At 35.2% G+C, this 17,058-nt stretch overlaps 1 protein-coding gene, 1 long non-coding RNA gene and 1 other non-coding gene across 3 annotated transcripts; 2 read left to right on the top strand and 1 right to left on the bottom strand.

The window, feature by feature from the left end:
• Positions 1-580: 580 nt before the first annotated feature.
• On the bottom strand, positions 581-2,882 carry LOC104760266 (uncharacterized). Its single transcript, XR_015589432.1, has 3 exons — positions 2,599-2,882; positions 1,165-1,304; positions 581-910 (listed from the first exon to the last, which is right to left on the bottom strand). It is a non-coding gene; the product is annotated as an uncharacterized LOC104760266 (long non-coding RNA).
• Positions 2,883-3,636: 754 nt separating this feature from the next.
• TRNAL-UAG (transfer RNA leucine (anticodon UAG)) lies at positions 3,637-3,716 on the top strand. The gene has a single exon. It is a non-coding gene; the product is annotated as a tRNA-Leu (tRNA).
• Positions 3,717-6,300: 2,584 nt separating this feature from the next.
• On the top strand, positions 6,301-10,250 carry LOC104760265 (LRR receptor-like serine/threonine-protein kinase FLS2). The gene is made up of 2 exons (XM_010483160.3): positions 6,301-9,616; positions 9,711-10,250. Exons 1-2 carry the CDS (start codon positions 6,469-6,471, stop codon positions 10,079-10,081), a joined length of 3,519 nt encoding a protein of 1,172 aa, XP_010481462.2. The 5' UTR covers positions 6,301-6,468; the 3' UTR covers positions 10,082-10,250.
• Positions 10,251-17,058: the final 6,808 nt, after the last annotated feature.

Below are 17,058 nucleotides of genomic sequence, written 5' to 3'. Positions count from 1 at the left end.
TATGTAAATAATTTTCTTTCGCATTGGCTCTTCTAAACTAATTTTTTGTTGACAAAAAAAAAAAAAAAATCTTAGACCAAAGTGAAAATTTGGCCAAATCTAATTAAACACGTAGAAGTAGTGTATGTATTTATTCTTTGAATTTTTTTTTTTACTTAAGAAGTTTGTAGAAAGTTGTTAATAAATTTGCAAATAAATCATTAGAATTATGCAAATAAGAAAAAAGTTCCGAGCATTTTTGCATACGAGGGTAACAAATTTTTATATTCTTACTTTTAAATAAGGGGGTAAATCATTCTGAGCATTTTTATATTCTTCTTCTTTTTTTTTTTTAAGTTTTTATATTATTGACAAAATACTTAGGACCAAATAGTTTTAATAAATAAATTAGATATTTGATCACAACCTGTTTCCAACCTCGTATGACCATATTGGTAGGAATAAAATCCCGTGCAAGATTGAATAGACACGCAGGGAGAAAACCTACGAGGTACAACCAGAGTTCTCGTATCAAAAGCCCACATAATTGCATCTATTCAGTTTGAAAAAAAAAACAATATTGCCAAATAATTCCAAATTATTAAGATGAAACTTATTTTTATTATGAAATATGATTTGAAAGACAAAAAGATGAAAGACACAAATTTCCTTCAACAACAATTAACCAAAATGATTCCATAAACCCAAAATTCTTCTGATTTTCTTATTCTTAATTCTTAATTTCTTCACTCTTTGAAAGTTCCAATAGGCTCAACGAAGCCTCCATTACAACGCGTTTCCTCTCTACATCTTCTTTGAGATTCTCGAGTTGTTTCTTAAAAACAAGCAAGTCCTCCAAATTTAGGTTGGGAATCTCCTTCATATTGTATTTTCTGGTCATGGGGTTTTTTTCTTGCCTCTTCCTCAATTCCTGGAGTTTACATAAAATCTAGTGTTTGGTAGACATAAAATACAACAACATAATCTATAAAAGCATTAAAAATTATTATATTTATGCAATAAATGACACTCCAAAATGGATGACGTGATATATTTGGGTTCAAGATCTATTTTTTAGGGGTTGAGTTAAAATCAAATGTATATATAGATTGGGATTCTATATTATAAAACGTAGTTTAAAAACAAAAACAAAGTTATGAAGAATATTAAACATGGGACTCATACCTCCTCATACGCTTTGTTTAGTTCCACTTCTTCCAAAAGCTGATCAAGTTTTGCTTGGTTCATGCGAATCCTAGCTTGCCTCGCAAGTGCATCAGCCTTCTTGAAAGTATCCATTTGGCGTTTAGAAAAAGTTATTTTCCCTGAGATGTCATTGTCATTGTCTTTCACATGATCAAGCTTTCTACCACCCATTTTTCTTAAGAAGCAAAAAAAAAAAAAAAAAAAATTTTTGCTTAAAGAGATTTTTGCTATTGTTGTTGGTGTTGTTGTTCTTCGTACTTTACTCCATTATATAGATGGCTTGGAGCAAATTGGGTCAATGCATAAAGAAATGTGAAATGTCTATCTATGTTGGTATTATACTTTCCTCTATATTTGAATTTTTTTATTATTTTATTTGGTAATTACTCGTTTGTGACGGTATATATAATACCAAAACTATGCTAAATTTTGTAATACTCATCTTAAATTTATTAAGATTAAGAAAAAAATATGAATGTTGTAACTATTGGATATATATCTATTTATTCTAAATTTCATTCTATATACCAAATACTATCTTAAAATGATAGCTCACATGCATGACGTGCCATGGATGACATGTGACGCGCCATACTCACAAGAAAAATAAATATCTTTCAAATATTATATAGATGGATCGGATCAAATTGGTTCAATGCATAAAGAAATGTCTATCTATATTGGTATTATTCTTTCCTCTATATTATAATTGTTATTATTTTCTTTGGTAGTTACTCGTTTGTGACAATATATATAATACCAAAACTATGCTAAATTTTGTAATACTTATTTTAAATTTATTAAGATTAAGAAAAAAATATGAATGTTGTAACTATTGGATATATATCTATCTATTCTAGATTTCATTCTATATACAAAATACTATCTTAAAATGATAGCTCACACGCGCGATCTGCGACGTGTGATGCATGACATGTGACGCGCCATACTTACAAGAAAAATAAATTAAAATAAAAATTCTGCATAACTTTGTGCAAAAATAAAAAAAAATTAGTCTTTGAATTTTATCAAAATTAAATGTTCCAAATTATACAAATATTAGTAAAGTGTTAGATAAACATTAAAGTTTTTTAAAGCGGACCTCACAAAACCTACTAACGTTTGTTTTACCAACCACAAGATATTATTTTACCAAATTAAATACTATCGCATAAACTACTGTATACTATAAAATGGAAGCACATAATTCATGTATATATAGTGTCTAATCGGTGTTTATTTTATAACAATTTTACCTTTGTGATGTAAAGATATGACATGTATCGTCGTGAAGTAATATTATGTAGACTGTGCTTGAATATACATGTCATATTAGGTGAATAACCGGAAAAAAAACTAACAAAGAATATAGCCACATATTAGAAAATTAGGATCAAGGGTAAGATAAATTACCCCTAGCGGTGGTCCAACGATTTTCTGACGGTTGTTAGCGGTGATCTGGCGGTGTCCCAACGGTGATCCGGTGGTGGTCCAATGGTTCTCTGGCAGTGGTCTGACAATGGTGTGGCGATGTTCCGACGGTAGTCCGACGATGTTCTGGCGATGGTCTGGTCGTGTTCCGGTGGAGGTCCGGCGCAACGGTGTGGAGTGGTGGTCCGGTGGTGATACGACGGTCACAGGGAATATGATGGTGGTAAGAGGGGAAAGTGGTTTGTGGTTGTAAAAGTATATATGGTAAGGGCAAATTTATATATATTATATATTATATAAAGAATATATTAGATATATGGTTAGATAGTTAAAGTAGTCACTTAGGGGAGGTATTGGTTTAGGATTTAGAAAGAATTTTAATGACTTTAAAAGTTAGGTAAAATATATTGTTATTCAATCAAAACTTTTAAAAACTCTTTAAAAATTTGGTGTTATTGGTTGTGGATTTATAAAAAGTTATCTAAAATCTTGATAAATCTAGTGTTATTGGATTAAGAGTTTTATAAAGTCATTTAAAATTTTATGTTATTCAACTAAAACAAAAGAATCTTGGATTGTTAATGAATTCAAATTTTATGTTATTGGTTTAGGATTTTATATCATTTCCTTCATAACAAAAGTCATGAAAACTCTTTCATCAAATAGAAAGATTTTACAAGATTAGAAAAACAAATCATCAAGATTTTAAAAAACTTCCTAAACAATCTATTAGAATCCTTCATTTTTAACTTTCAATTTTCTATGATTCTAACAATCAACAAGAACATAAAGTCATTAAAATTCTTTCTAAATCCTAAACCAATACCTCCCCCTTAGTTAATTTTAGTTTTTTTTGGTTATACATGCCAATTCCCCTTACTTATTTTATATACTTGTCCCAAAAAAATAGTCAAACACGAAGAAGACTTAACTCTAAGAAATATTTAGGAAAAAAAAAACAATATTTTCTTTTCGAACGTAAGATATTAATTAAAAAAACTTACAATGTTGTAACAATGTGACAGTTTGGCCGAGTGGTCTAAGGCGCCAGATTTAGGCTCTGGTCCGAAAGGGCGTGGGTTCAAATCCCACAGCTGTCATTTTTTTCTTATAATAATCTTTGACTCTTTTGTTCGTCTTTATTCCCCTTCAAATATTTTTTTACATCAACCAATGACATTCGCTATTTATTAAATCGGTCAAGTAAACATGATGTGGAAAATGAAAATATTATTATTTAATGGGTCAACTGTAAGAACATGGTTCTAAAAAAATTGATTTTTTGTTTTTAATATTTTTTGTTTTTAATAATGGAAAATTTTAAAAATAAATGGGTCAAGATCAAGTAAACATAGATGTAGTCATGTAGTATATTAGTATCCATAAACAGGTTGTCCAAATCAACTAATATCATATATAGCCAGATTCCTCAATAGTCATTAGCCAATACATAATCCTTCATTATTATTTTCAATATAAATCCTTTCATTCTAAATTGCCTTTTCTTTTTTTTTCCTACCCGTTCTTCCAATGCTCCGAGTCCAATGTAAAGCCATAAATCATATATTAAGCATTTTTAGGTTGTTATTATAGGATTAATATTTCAACAGAAATAAAATTTGAAAATAAACAAACTTTTGACAGAAGAATTTGGTTTTCACTATTTTTTGGTTGGCTTGGCCAAAACGACAAATGAGAATGTTTGGCAGATTGGATTTATGTTTATAAAAGATAATAAAGCCGAAAAATATCCGATCTATTTTTTATTTGGACATTTAATACCTTGTCTTTTTTGGTCGGGAGAAAAATACTTCATTTAATTATAATTTTTCTAAAAATACATCATATTTTAATTTCTTGGTGAATTCGAATCTGCAAACCACGGGACGTTGGTGAATTCGAATCTGCAAACCACGGGACGTTAACAGACGTTACAGAGTTGTGTTAATGGAGTTAAATTTTAATCTTACTATATATATACATTCAATACGAAGAGAAATCTGTGATAATTGTCGTGGTCAGGTGGTAAAAACGCCTTATATCATATCTCAATCCACACGCAATATGGGTTCGAAGCCGGGGGCTTCCCGGTTTTGTTTTGTTTTGTTTTTTTTTTTTTTTTATCAATTTTGAGGTGACTCGGTTTTCTGTCAACCGTATCGAACCAGATTGCAGAAACCAAAACCCTAATTTTCTATTCTTTTCTTTTTCACCGGGGAGATTTGCTAGTATTGAATCTAAAGTTTTGGGTATTGAAGAGAGAAAGCCTCACAATAAAATTAGATCTTGGTTAGTTTTGATTTTGTTTAGGGTTTCTCTATCTTGTTCTTCTTCTTCTTCCTCTTCTTCTTCTTCTTCTTCTTCTTCTTCTTCTTCTTCTTCTTCTTCTTCTTCTTCTTCTCTCTTTTATCTTTTTGGCCGCATCCCCCTTTGATCCGTTATTTGTTTTCTCGATCTCTTTGCTTCTCGCTTGATTTCTGTTGGATCTTGAATTCATGCATGTTTCGTTCTTTTGGTGATGGATGATTCAGTAGATTTCGTTCAGTGAATCAAAGAATTAAGAAACCTAACAGAGAATCCCGGTTTAAATTCCGGTTCGATGCAGTTTTCAGAAAACCGAGAGCCACCTTCAAAATGAAAAAAAAAAAAAAAACCTGTAATTCCGGGAATCGAAACAGAATTCTATGGGTTAAGAGATATGGCGTCTAACCACCAGACCACGAAAATTAAGCCAGAATGTTCTTCATAGTGAGTATATATATTAGTAAGATTAAAATTTAATCCATTAACGGCTCTGTAACACCCGTTAACGTCGCATGAGTTGAGGATTCGAATTCACCAACAGATTAAAATATCATGTATTTTTAGACTCACTATAATTAAATGAAATATTTTTCTTCTAATAAAAAAAGATGAAGTATTAAACGTCCAACTAAAAAATAGATTGAGTATTTTTCGGTCTTTTCCCCGTTTATAAAACACACGCACAACTTGTTTATAAAAAAGAAATTCCCATCTAGACAACTAATGAGCTGTTGATTCCTCTAGTCAGAAGTTTGAAGACGTGTTAATGAAATATATCTTTGGAAAGAGAAATGATGATAATTGTTTTGTTTATACTCCTAGTACTCCAATATACTATACATTTAGTACTCTATAGTCAAATACTATGTTGAGTACAATCATTTCAGTTTCAACGATTGCTACTCTTTGACCAAAAACTAAAAAAAAGGTATTTACTTTTTCATCTGCCAAACTCGATTTCCCTTTCAAACACACCAAAACTATGATTGGTTAACAAAGCAAAAATAATGCGAGCTTTCATATGTATTGTTTTCATTATAGTGATATATCTTAATTTGAATGGAGCATTATGGAGGCAGAATAAAGCCTTGTGAAAATTACTTTGTGTTATCTATATCGCTCATAACTAAAGTATGATTTTTTGAATAGTATGCAATGCAATATTCAGATTTTAACAAAGAGATAGGCCTAGTATGTAATAACTATACATTCTGGTCCCATGATATGGAATGGATATATGGATTGTGAGATTAAATGAATATGTTATATAATACAAACATATATATATATATATATATATAAGCATGTGTCTGAGTAATTGAGTGTGAGTGGGAATACATTAATGCCTTTATATGCAACTTGGCCGAATTATCAAATTCTGTGACTTCTGAAACTTATATTGCGTCTTTGGCCTTTTCACATCCGTGACATGACATGATACCTCATCTTCTTGCGCACATATACTTATATATAAACATTTGACCTCGTGTATTCAGAAAATAAAATTCTCTCATATCATTTTCTCTTCAATTTCAACTCATCTAAACCATGAAGTCACTTTCAGAGACCATTTTGATCATCATCTTCTTCTTCTTCTTCTTTGGCTTTGCACTTGCGAAACAGAGCTTCCAACCAGAGGTTGATGCTCTAAGATCCTTCAAGAATGGCATTTCCAGCGACCCTTTAGGAGTATTGTCGGATTGGACCACCACCGGTTCGGTACGACACTGCAACTGGACCGGAATCACCTGCGATAGTACCGGTCACGTTGTCTCGGTTTCCTTGCTGGAGAAGCAACTTGGAGGTGTTCTGTCTCCAGCCATAGCAAATCTCACCTATCTCCAGGTTCTTGATCTCACTTCAAATAATTTTACCGGCGAGATACCTGCTAAAATAGGAAAGTTAACCGAGCTTAACCAGCTTATTCTTTACTTCAACTATTTCTCTGGTTTGATTCCTTCTGAGATTTGGGAGCTTAAGAATATTGTGTATCTTGATCTTAGAAACAATTTGTTGTCCGGTGATGTTCCTGAAGCAATCTGCAAAACCAGTTCGTTGGTATTGATTGGGTTTGATTACAACAACTTAACCGGGAAAATACCAGAATGCTTAGGAGATTTGGTTCATCTCCAGATGTTTGTAGCAGCTAGTAACCGGTTAAGTGGTTCAATTCCGGTATCAATTGGTACTCTGGCTAATCTGACGGATTTAGACCTGAGTGGTAACCAGTTAGCCGGAAAGATACCGAGAGATTTTGGAAATCTCTCGAATTTACAGGCTCTCGTTTTAACTGGAAACTTGTTGGAAGGAGAAATACCGGCTGAGATTGGAAACTGCTCGAGCTTGGTCCAACTTGAGCTGTATGATAACCAGTTAACCGGGAAGATACCAGCTGAATTAGGGAATTTGGTTCAGCTGCAAGCACTCCGGATATACAAGAACAAACTAACTTCTTCAATTCCATCCTCATTGTTTCGGTTAACTCAGTTAACCCGATTAGGTTTATCAGAAAACCAGTTGGTTGGACCGATACCGGAAGAAATCGGTTTTCTCAAGTCACTTGAAGTCCTAACGCTTCATTCCAACAACTTTACAGGGGAGTTTCCACAGTCCATCACAAACTTGAGGAACTTGACAGTGATAACGATGGGGTTCAACTCTATTTCCGGTGAGCTCCCGGCTGATCTAGGGCTTCTTACAAGCCTTAGAAATCTTTCAGCGCACGACAATCTTCTCACTGGACCAATACCTTCTAGCATAAGTAACTGCACCAATCTTAAACTCCTGGACCTGTCTCACAACATGATGACTGGCGAGATCCCGCGAGGTTTCGGACGGATGAATCTTACGACAGTTTCTATCGGGCGGAATCGTTTTACCGGTGAGATACCAGATGATATCTTCAACTGTTCAAACGTGGAAATTCTTAGTGTGGCAGATAACAACTTAACAGGAACTCTCAAGCCATTGGTTGGGAAGCTTAAGAAACTCAAGATTTTGCAAGTTTCATATAACTCTCTCACTGGACCTATTCCTCGAGAGATAGGGAATCTGAAAGAGTTGAATATCTTGTACCTTCACGCTAATGGTTTTACAGGGAGAATCCCTAGAGAGGTGTCGAATCTCACTCTCCTCCAGGGACTAAGGCCGCATACAAATGATCTTGAAGGTCCAATTCCTGAAGAAATGTTTAATATGAAGCAACTCTCAGTTCTTGATCAATCCAAGAACAAATTCTCCGGTCCAATTCCTGTCTTGTTCTCGAAGCTCGACTCGCTTACCTACTTAGATCTTCATGGAAACAAGTTCAACGGATCTATCCCTGCAAGCCTTAAGTCGCTTTCGCTTCTCAACACATTCGATATCTCTGAAAATCTTCTCACCGGAACTATCCCTGGCGAGCTGTTAACTTCGATGAAAAACATGCAGCTTTACCTTAACCTCTCAAACAACTTCTTGACTGGAACCATACCAAAGGAGCTTGGGAAGCTTGAAATGGTTCAAGAAATAGACTTTTCCAACAATCTGTTTTCCGGGTCTATTCCAAGATCTTTACACGCCTGCAAAAACGTGTTCTCACTGGATTTTTCACGGAACAATCTCTCAGGTCAGATCCCAGATGAAGTCTTCCAACAAGGAGGCATGGATATGATCATAAGCTTGAACCTTTCAAGGAACAGTTTCTCTGGAAAAATCCCTAAGAGCTTCGGGAACATGACGCATTTGGTCTCCTTGGATCTCTCTAGTAACAATCTCACAGGTGAAATTCCAGAGAGTCTTGCCAATCTTTCGACTTTGAAACATCTCAAACTAGCTTCAAACCACCTCAAAGGTCATGTTCCTGAAAGCGGTGTTTTCAAAAACATCAACGCGTCAGATCTGATGGGAAACACAGATCTCTGTGGCAGCAAGACTCCTCTCAAGACATGTATGATCAAGAAGAAGAAGTCGAGCCATTTCGCGAAGAGAACTGCAATCATCGTGATTGTTCTTGGATCAGCCGCGGCTCTTCTTTTTGTTCTGCTTCTTGTTCTGTTTCTCACCTGTCGCAAGAAAAAGGAAAAAAAGATTGAAAACTCATCAGAGTCTTCATTACCTGATTTGGATTCAGCTCTGAAGCTAAAGAGATTCGATCCAAAAGAGTTGGAACAAGCAACAGATTCATTCAACAGTGCCAACATCATTGGTTCAAGCAGCTTAAGTACAGTGTACAAAGGTCAGCTAGAAGATGGGACAGTGATTGCAGTAAAAGTGTTGAATCTGAAGCAATTCTCTGCAGAGTCTGATAAATGGTTTTACACAGAAGCTAAAACACTGAGCCAACTAAAGCATCGAAACCTGGTGAAAATCTTAGGGTTTGCTTGGGAAAGCGGCAAAATGAAAGCTTTAGTGCTTCCATTTATGGAGAACGGAAGCTTGGAGAACACGATTCACGGCTCTGATGAACCAATTGGGTCTTTATCCGAGAGGATCGATCTTTGTGTTCATATCGCGAGCGGAATTGATTATCTTCATTCTGGATATGGTTTTCCAATTGTTCATTGTGATCTGAAGCCAGCGAATGTACTCCTCGACTCTGATCGTGTTGCTCACGTAAGCGATTTTGGAACTGCTCGGATTCTAGGGCTACGCGAAGATGGAAGCACCACAGCTTCAACCTCTGCTTTCCAAGGCACAATTGGATACTTAGCTCCAGGTAAAATACTCAAAAAAATCCCTAATTTTCAAAACTTTAAACCTTAATTTTGCCATCGACTTACTTGTAATACACTTTTATATTTCATGAACAGAGTTTGCTTATATGAGGAAAGTGACAACAAAAGCGGATGTATTCAGCTTCGGGATCATAATGATGGAGCTAATGACAAAACAGAGACCAACATCGCTAAACGATGAAAAATCACAAGGCATGACTTTGCGTCAACTGGTAGAGAAATCGATTGAAGATGGAACAGAAGGGATAATTAGGGTTCTTGATTCTGAACTCGGGGACGCTATTGTTACTCGGAAACAGGAAGAGGCCGTCGAAGACTTGTTAAAGCTTTGTTTGTTCTGTACAAGCTCTAGACCTGAAGATCGACCTGATATGAACGAGATTCTTACACATCTGATGAAGCTTAGAGGCAAAGCGAATTCATTTCAAGAAGATCGAGACGTTTAGTAGCAAAGCTCTCTTCTTTGTTGACAAAACTTTTGAATATGTCAAACTCTGTTTCTAAAGTTGAATAAACGGTTCTGATTTTGTTTTTTTTTTTTTAATTATTATTGGAGATGGACAAAAATGTTCTGAATTGGTAGAAAGAATGTATAAGGTTATGCATTATGATACACACGCAATCTTATTGCAGGACTAGTTTACAAGATTACTAACGAAACTCACATATTATTGTGAAACTTATCTTCTTTGTCTGGTGATGAAACATGTGGATCATGCACTCCTCCTTCATGGTTCGTCAAGTTTTTGTCATCAAGGTAATGCTGATAAGTTAATGAAATGAATTCCCCAAATAGCTAAAATGATGGAGATGTCTTTTGTCCCATCCTTTTCATCATGAAACAGTACCACTGCAGCTGCTAGGATCGGAACAATAGGTAGTCCCATGGCTGATATAGCTTTGGAGAACAGAGAAGATCATGACTCAAAGATTAATCCCACAAGACCAATTGCGTAGACATGCCAGGTAATAGCTGTAATGTAAAAACCAGACTCATTAAATATGAAATGTATCCTAGTTAACCAAACAAGCAGCCTGAGCAAGTGAGCATAGTCAACAAGTGCATGGAAGCTGTTAGAATATTTCAATTTATGATCTATATTAAGAACTTGATCAAAAGAAAGAAGAGAGACTTTGGACGAGAGAGAGGTCCGGTTGTGCAACAAAGAAGAAGATGAGTTAGACTCATGTGAAAGGCACGTTAGGAAAGACAAAGAAATAGAAAAAGGAAGTTGTTAGTTTTTTTCCTTTTCTTTTCTAATAAGTTTTTAAGAAATATGTTAAGTATTCATCTATAAACAAGTGCATGAAAGCTTAGGCCGCACCGAGAGTTGTCCCTATGTGTGCTTCCGGGCGCATACTGGTTTTACTTGGTTTACCCTCTGTCTCTCTCACTCAAATTCCTCTTCCCAACACGAACCGATACTCACACTTCCCTTTGTAGTCTCTCTATTCGACATTGATTCTCTTACTCGAGTTCGTCTTTCAGAACCCCAACGAGGATACTCTAGCTCCTAGCTCCGTCCCGATAGTTACATCGGCTAAATTTAAGCACAAACCCGAAGACTTTGGGTGTATCAGAACGAGGAGATGACTAACCGTGTGGTAACCCACGTCCCGGGATTTTTGAAGACCTTTGATGAAATCCTGATTATTGATCATGATCGTTTCATATCTGTACGGACATCCGTACGAGTGTCCAATAAGGCCTAAGTACATGAAGAAGAGAAGAGTTCAGTCTATCTAAGGCCCATAAGAAGGATCTAGAATGCTCTTATAGACGTTAGGAGATAAGAGGAGGAAGAGTCACATGTTGGTTTCATCCTAGGAGACCATGTTCGGTCACTATCACCATGGAGATCCACCCTCCTTATGTCCCTATCACATAGTTGACTAAGTGTAAAGGGTGTAGCCCTAGTTCTTTTTGCTATTTAAAAACTTGTACACATATTGTAAACTATTCTATTCTATTCTAATGAAATCGCTCACTCTCTCTTCCCTAAACACTCTGTTTCAACATATTTACTTCCGCTAAATCTAACACTGATCAATGCTACCAATGAGAAAAAGAGAGACCCATTGATAGATTCTATGTCAAGAAAACAAAGTATGAGAAAAGGTTTTCTTGTATTGATCATGAATGATTACAACTTCTACGATCAATGCTACCAATGAGAAAAAGAGAGACCCATTGATAGATTCTATGTCAAGAAAACAAAGTATGAGAAAAGGTTTTCTTGTATTGATCATGAATGATTACAACTTCTACATATACAAGGAGAGTTTCCTTAATACAATATACACACATAAAGCACTCTCCTAAAATATGTGCAACTAAATATTGTTAGCTTGATACGCAAGTTTAGCTAATGATACGCAAACCAATGACTAACCGAAATTGTTTGCCATTCAGCTCAACCTTAACAGTCTTTCCCAGATAGACCAAAATTTCTAGTAGTCTCTTTTTCATCAAACCACATGAATGGCAAACAATTTCCAATAACTTCTTCTACCGACTGTGTTGATCTATACTTACATTCAGCCGATAAATCAAGGAAGAAACCTCTGCAAGGTTTGTTTGTTCTATGACTCACATATTACAATTTTGTCTTGGAGAATGGATTCTAATCTATTAACTTTTGTGTGGATCAGAATGTCTGAGAAAGTCAATGAAAAATGGGAGCTTTGTGTCAGCTGAAGTGACAGACACTTTCAGCAGGTATGTATATTGTAGGTGTGTATTTGACTGGATTTTACCGTTCGAAGCTTTTAACAATGTTTGCTTCTACTACCACGTCATATATGGGACGTGATAGCCACAACCAAGGGTGGTACTCATGTAGATCACTTTACCAATCAAATAACTGATTACATTGTGGGTATTGTGAACAAAAAAATAAGAAAACCGCTAATGTGAAGAAGGCCCACAATGTGAAAAATCATCTGTGGGTTTTTGTCAATGCCCCGATTGACAATCCTGAATTTGAATCTCTAACAAGAGAAACTCTGATTCTTTCATCTAGTAGATTTGGGCCAGAATGTGATCTTTCAGAAAATTTCCTGAAGAAAGGTATGGTGTGCTTGATAAATATTTTTGGAGAAGTGATGATGTTACTGGTCTCTAGTAGGGTGGTGTTTTACCTCTTTCCCAGGGGCGGATGCAAGACGTGCCCCACCCTGTTTTTTCAAATTTCTTAATACACTTTATGTTATGGTCTAATTGGTGCCACACCCTAACTAAAAACAAAAACTGTGCCTTAGCCATAAACCACACATAAAAGTTAATACAAAAAAAAATATTTCAGCCCCGAAAAAAAATTAAATTAAAAAGCACACATAAAAGTTAATTTTCATAAACAAATGCATCAAAACAATTTTTTTTTTTTTTTTTTTTTTTTTTTTTTTGTGTAAAGGGTACATGCAAATTATTAAGCAAAAGTGAAGATAGAATAATTAGAGCATCACTGAAATATTTTTTCCACATCAACTATTTTTTTCTTTCTTATTGTTACCTTTTTTTAAGTTTTTTACAATTCTAAAAATATCAAACATGTTTACGAGAAGTAATTATTTTTGGATTAATTTATATTATGGAAAATTCTATAGTTAGGCGAATCATTTTTTGTCTAGTTTTATAAAATTATTTTTTCATCCTTAAAATTTGTAAATCATTTTCTTTTATTTTCTAGTTGATAATATGTTTGTATACCCATTTTTATCTAAATTATAATAAACCGCTTTTATATAATAGTCTAAATTGTTTTGTTGAAAGAGAATTGTTTGATAAAGTGACAAATAAAATAGTGATAAAAATATTAGTGAATATATAATATATATTAAAATTAAAAAAAAAAATAGTGCAACTTACATTAGCAACTTTCAAGCACAGCATACAAGCAAAAAAAGTGCTTGAGGCAAACAGTTGAGGGTTCAAGTCAATAAATTAGAAGATGCCTATAATGTTGGAGGGAGGAATCTCAAGGGTGTACACTAATTTTGGCTGAAGGAGATTCTGCTATTAATCTAGCTCTAAGTTGACGTAGTAGTAGAAGCAAACATTGTTAAATGCTTCCATAAACACAAAAAGAATAATAGACACTCTACTTTGATAAATAATAGACAAGGTATACAAGGACACCAAAGAACTCCGATATGGAAGAATAATAGACACTCTACCTTGATAAATCGTTTCTCTTTTATATCTTGCAAAAACTTAACTACTTTTTTTCTCCATTTGTAGATTGGTAGCTCTCAAAATCATGATGAGTGCCAACATAACTAAACGAGCAATAATTACTTTATGGTTGCTCTTGAACATAATTTGTACTATTTTTTGGTTCGACCATTTAAACCCATCAAGCATTGATGGAATAGATTTTTCGAGACTTTAGGAAAGAAGACTACTTCAACATTAATAAAGTCATGGATCGAGACTCATGGTCAATCCAGTCGAGATGAGTATTAGGCTGAACAAGAAAACGGCGTTAAAGAGTATATATAATAAGCAAATAACATATTTTCGAGTAATTTTCATAAAACGACGTTAAAGAGTATATATACTAAGCAAATAACATATTTTCGAGTAATTTTCATAGATTAGCTAAAGGTAAATTATTTATCGATTTTTGGTCAAAGTCAGATACACCTATCATGCAAATTTCTGACAAAAATACACTTTAACCAAACCAGCTGCAATTTTTCTCCTTACGTTTATTAAGCTAGAATAACCAATTTCAATTAAATCTCGTTAGCTACCATGACAACCAAACCGGGAAAAAAGAATTGATGTTATATGGTGTTTAATGTTTTAAAAAGTTAAGATAAGAGCATTACGAAGTCTAACTAATGCAAAGCAATCATAATATTTTGTATGTACATGAGTGATAGTGATAGAAAGAATATAAAGAGCTTGTGAACGAAGAAGTAGATTTGTGAAGAGTAAATGTTGTTTTCCATCAAATTGTGTAGGCAAGGAAAATGATTAATCGGGTAATATATGAAGTCGTTCAATTTTTATTTTACCTATTTTGTACACAATAATTTAGATATAAGAACTATATGAAAAATAATTATCTCTTAAAAAATATGAACACTAAAAATATGAACACTAAAATATGAACTAAGGACTTTGTAAGACATATTTTTTTTTTTGTAATTTGTTTGATTGGAAAAAAAAGTATGAGGAGTGGAATCATTTAATGTGTGTTGGTGGAAATTCTTTTTGTATTTGGAGTTATAAATTTGTATTGACATTTAATGTGTTTATCATGAATTTATGGTGTAATGTCTAATGAGCTATGAGCCTATGATACATAGAATATGTCCGAGAATTGGATAATCGAGCTTAAAATTATCATGTCTGTACCTCGTGGTAGCTAGTATTCCGAAGGCATCATAATGCGACATTCAAATTAGATTTAACAATCTGAGACCATAGTGAAAATTTGGCCAAATCTAATTAAACACGTAGAACCAAGTATACCCAACATGGGGTTCAGACTTCAGTGTGACCTATAAAAGAGAGAAGGATACAAATGTAATTAGTGCTTATGAAACCCTATTGTATGAGACTATATATATTATACATTCCCTAATGAATAAGATACGTTCAATCTTACTATGGTAGCAGAGCCATAAAAGGTTAAAACCCTAATTTTTTTTTTTCACTCGACGCTTCTTTCAAATTCTCTCTTCTCTCTTCCTCTTCTTTCTCGTTCCTCTGTCGATCATGTCTGCAACTTCTGAATTCGTTGCCCCCGCCGATGCGTCATCCCTCGTTAACATTAATATGTCTAACGTTAAGAAACTCACCTCCACTAATTTCCTGATGTGGAAACGACAAGTTCATGCCTTATGCAATGGCTATGATCTTGTCGGTTATCTTGATGGTTCAACGATCGCCCCTGATGCCACTCTTACCACCGACGGCACCACCACCGTTAATCCTGCCTACAAACATTGGCAAAGGCAGGATCAGCTACTACTCTCGAGTCTTCTCGGTGCTATCTCCTTATCGGTGCAGCCTCTTCTCTCCAAAGCCAATACGTCGGCTGAGATCTGGAGTACTCTTACCAATACCTATGCTCAGCCGAGTAGAGGTCTCATTCTTCAGATCCGTGAGCAGCTGAAACAATGGAAGAAGGGTACTAAATCCATTGAAGACTACTTCAATGGCTTTACCACACGTTTTGATCAACTAGCGTTACTTGCTAATCCGATCCCGCATGAAGACCAGATTGACTACATACTTGGTGGTCTTCCTGATGAGTACAAACAAGTTACAGATCAGATCGCCGGACGTGACACACCGCCGTCACTTATGGTTCTCCATGAGAAACTCATCAACCAAGAGCTAAAGATTCAAACGTTGCTCACCGCATCCTCGTCAATTCCGGCTTCTGCGAACATTGCTTCTCATAAAGGTCACAACACTTGGGGTCATCAGCAATCACGTGGAAATAATACCATGTCCCAACAACGTAAACAGTTTCAGTCCCATTCTGTCTCGCGTGGTCGTGGTTACCAAGGGCGTTGTCAGATTTGTGGCGTACACGGTCATAGTGCAAGGTGGTGTTCTCAGCTGCAATCCTCTGGTCGTGGTTACTCTAACTCTGGCGGCGAATATCAAGCTAGTTCACCACCTCCGTGGCAGCCACAAGCCAACTTTGCGGCGACTCCATCCTACAACCCGACTCCCTGGATCCTCGATAGTGGAGCTACACACCATTTGACTTCTGATCTCTCCAACCTATCTATACATCAGCCGTATAATGGTGGTGAAGAGGTCAAAATAGCTGATGGTTCGTGTATTCCCATAACACAAATGGGTTTTGGTTTGCTTCCTACTCCATCTCGCTCTCTTAAGCTTCAAGATATCTTATATGTCCCTGATGTCTGCAAAAATTTTATTTCGGTATATCGCTTGTGCAAAAATAATCAAGTGTCTGTGCACTTCTATCCTGCGTACTTTCAGGTGAAGGATCTCAGCACGGGGGTCCAGTTACTCCAAGGCAGGACTAGGAATGAGTTATATGAGTGGCCGGTTACACGCCCTACCAGTTCCGCTTTCTCGGCATCACCATCACCAAAAACCGACCTCTCATCATGGCATTTCGGACTTGGGCATCCTACTATCTCGACTTTAAAAGCTATTGTTTCAAATTTTTCTTTACCACTTTCAAACACTTCTCAAAAACAATTGTCGTGTACCGACTGTTTGATCAATAAAAGCCACAAACTCCCTTTTTCTACAAACACAATCAAATCATCACACCCTCTTGAATATCTTTATTCTGATGTGTGGACATCACCAATTTTCTCTATTGATCAGTTCAAATACTATCTTGTGATTGTGGATCATTACACAAGATATACGTGGTTATATCCCTTGAAACAGAAATCTCAAGTCAAGGAGGTTTTTATA

This window comes from Camelina sativa, chromosome 18 (assembly GCF_030686135.1).
Source record: "Camelina sativa cultivar CO46 ecotype springtype chromosome 18, ASM3068613v1".
NCBI classification, from domain to species: domain Eukaryota; kingdom Viridiplantae; phylum Streptophyta; class Magnoliopsida; order Brassicales; family Brassicaceae; genus Camelina; species Camelina sativa.
The sequence above is the reverse complement of the archived record's forward strand: the minus strand, read 5'-3'. Positions and strand labels throughout refer to the sequence as shown.

Bases quoted from the DNA above. Each gene is read 5' to 3' on its own strand.
- LOC104760265 (XM_010483160.3), top strand. From the start codon at position 6,469: ATGAAGTCACTTTCAGAGACCATTTTGATCATCATCTTCTTCTTCTTC. The intron at 9,617-9,710 runs GTAAAATACTCA...TTTCATGAACAG, and splicing joins AATTGGATACTTAGCTCCAG to AGTTTGCTTATATGAGGAAA.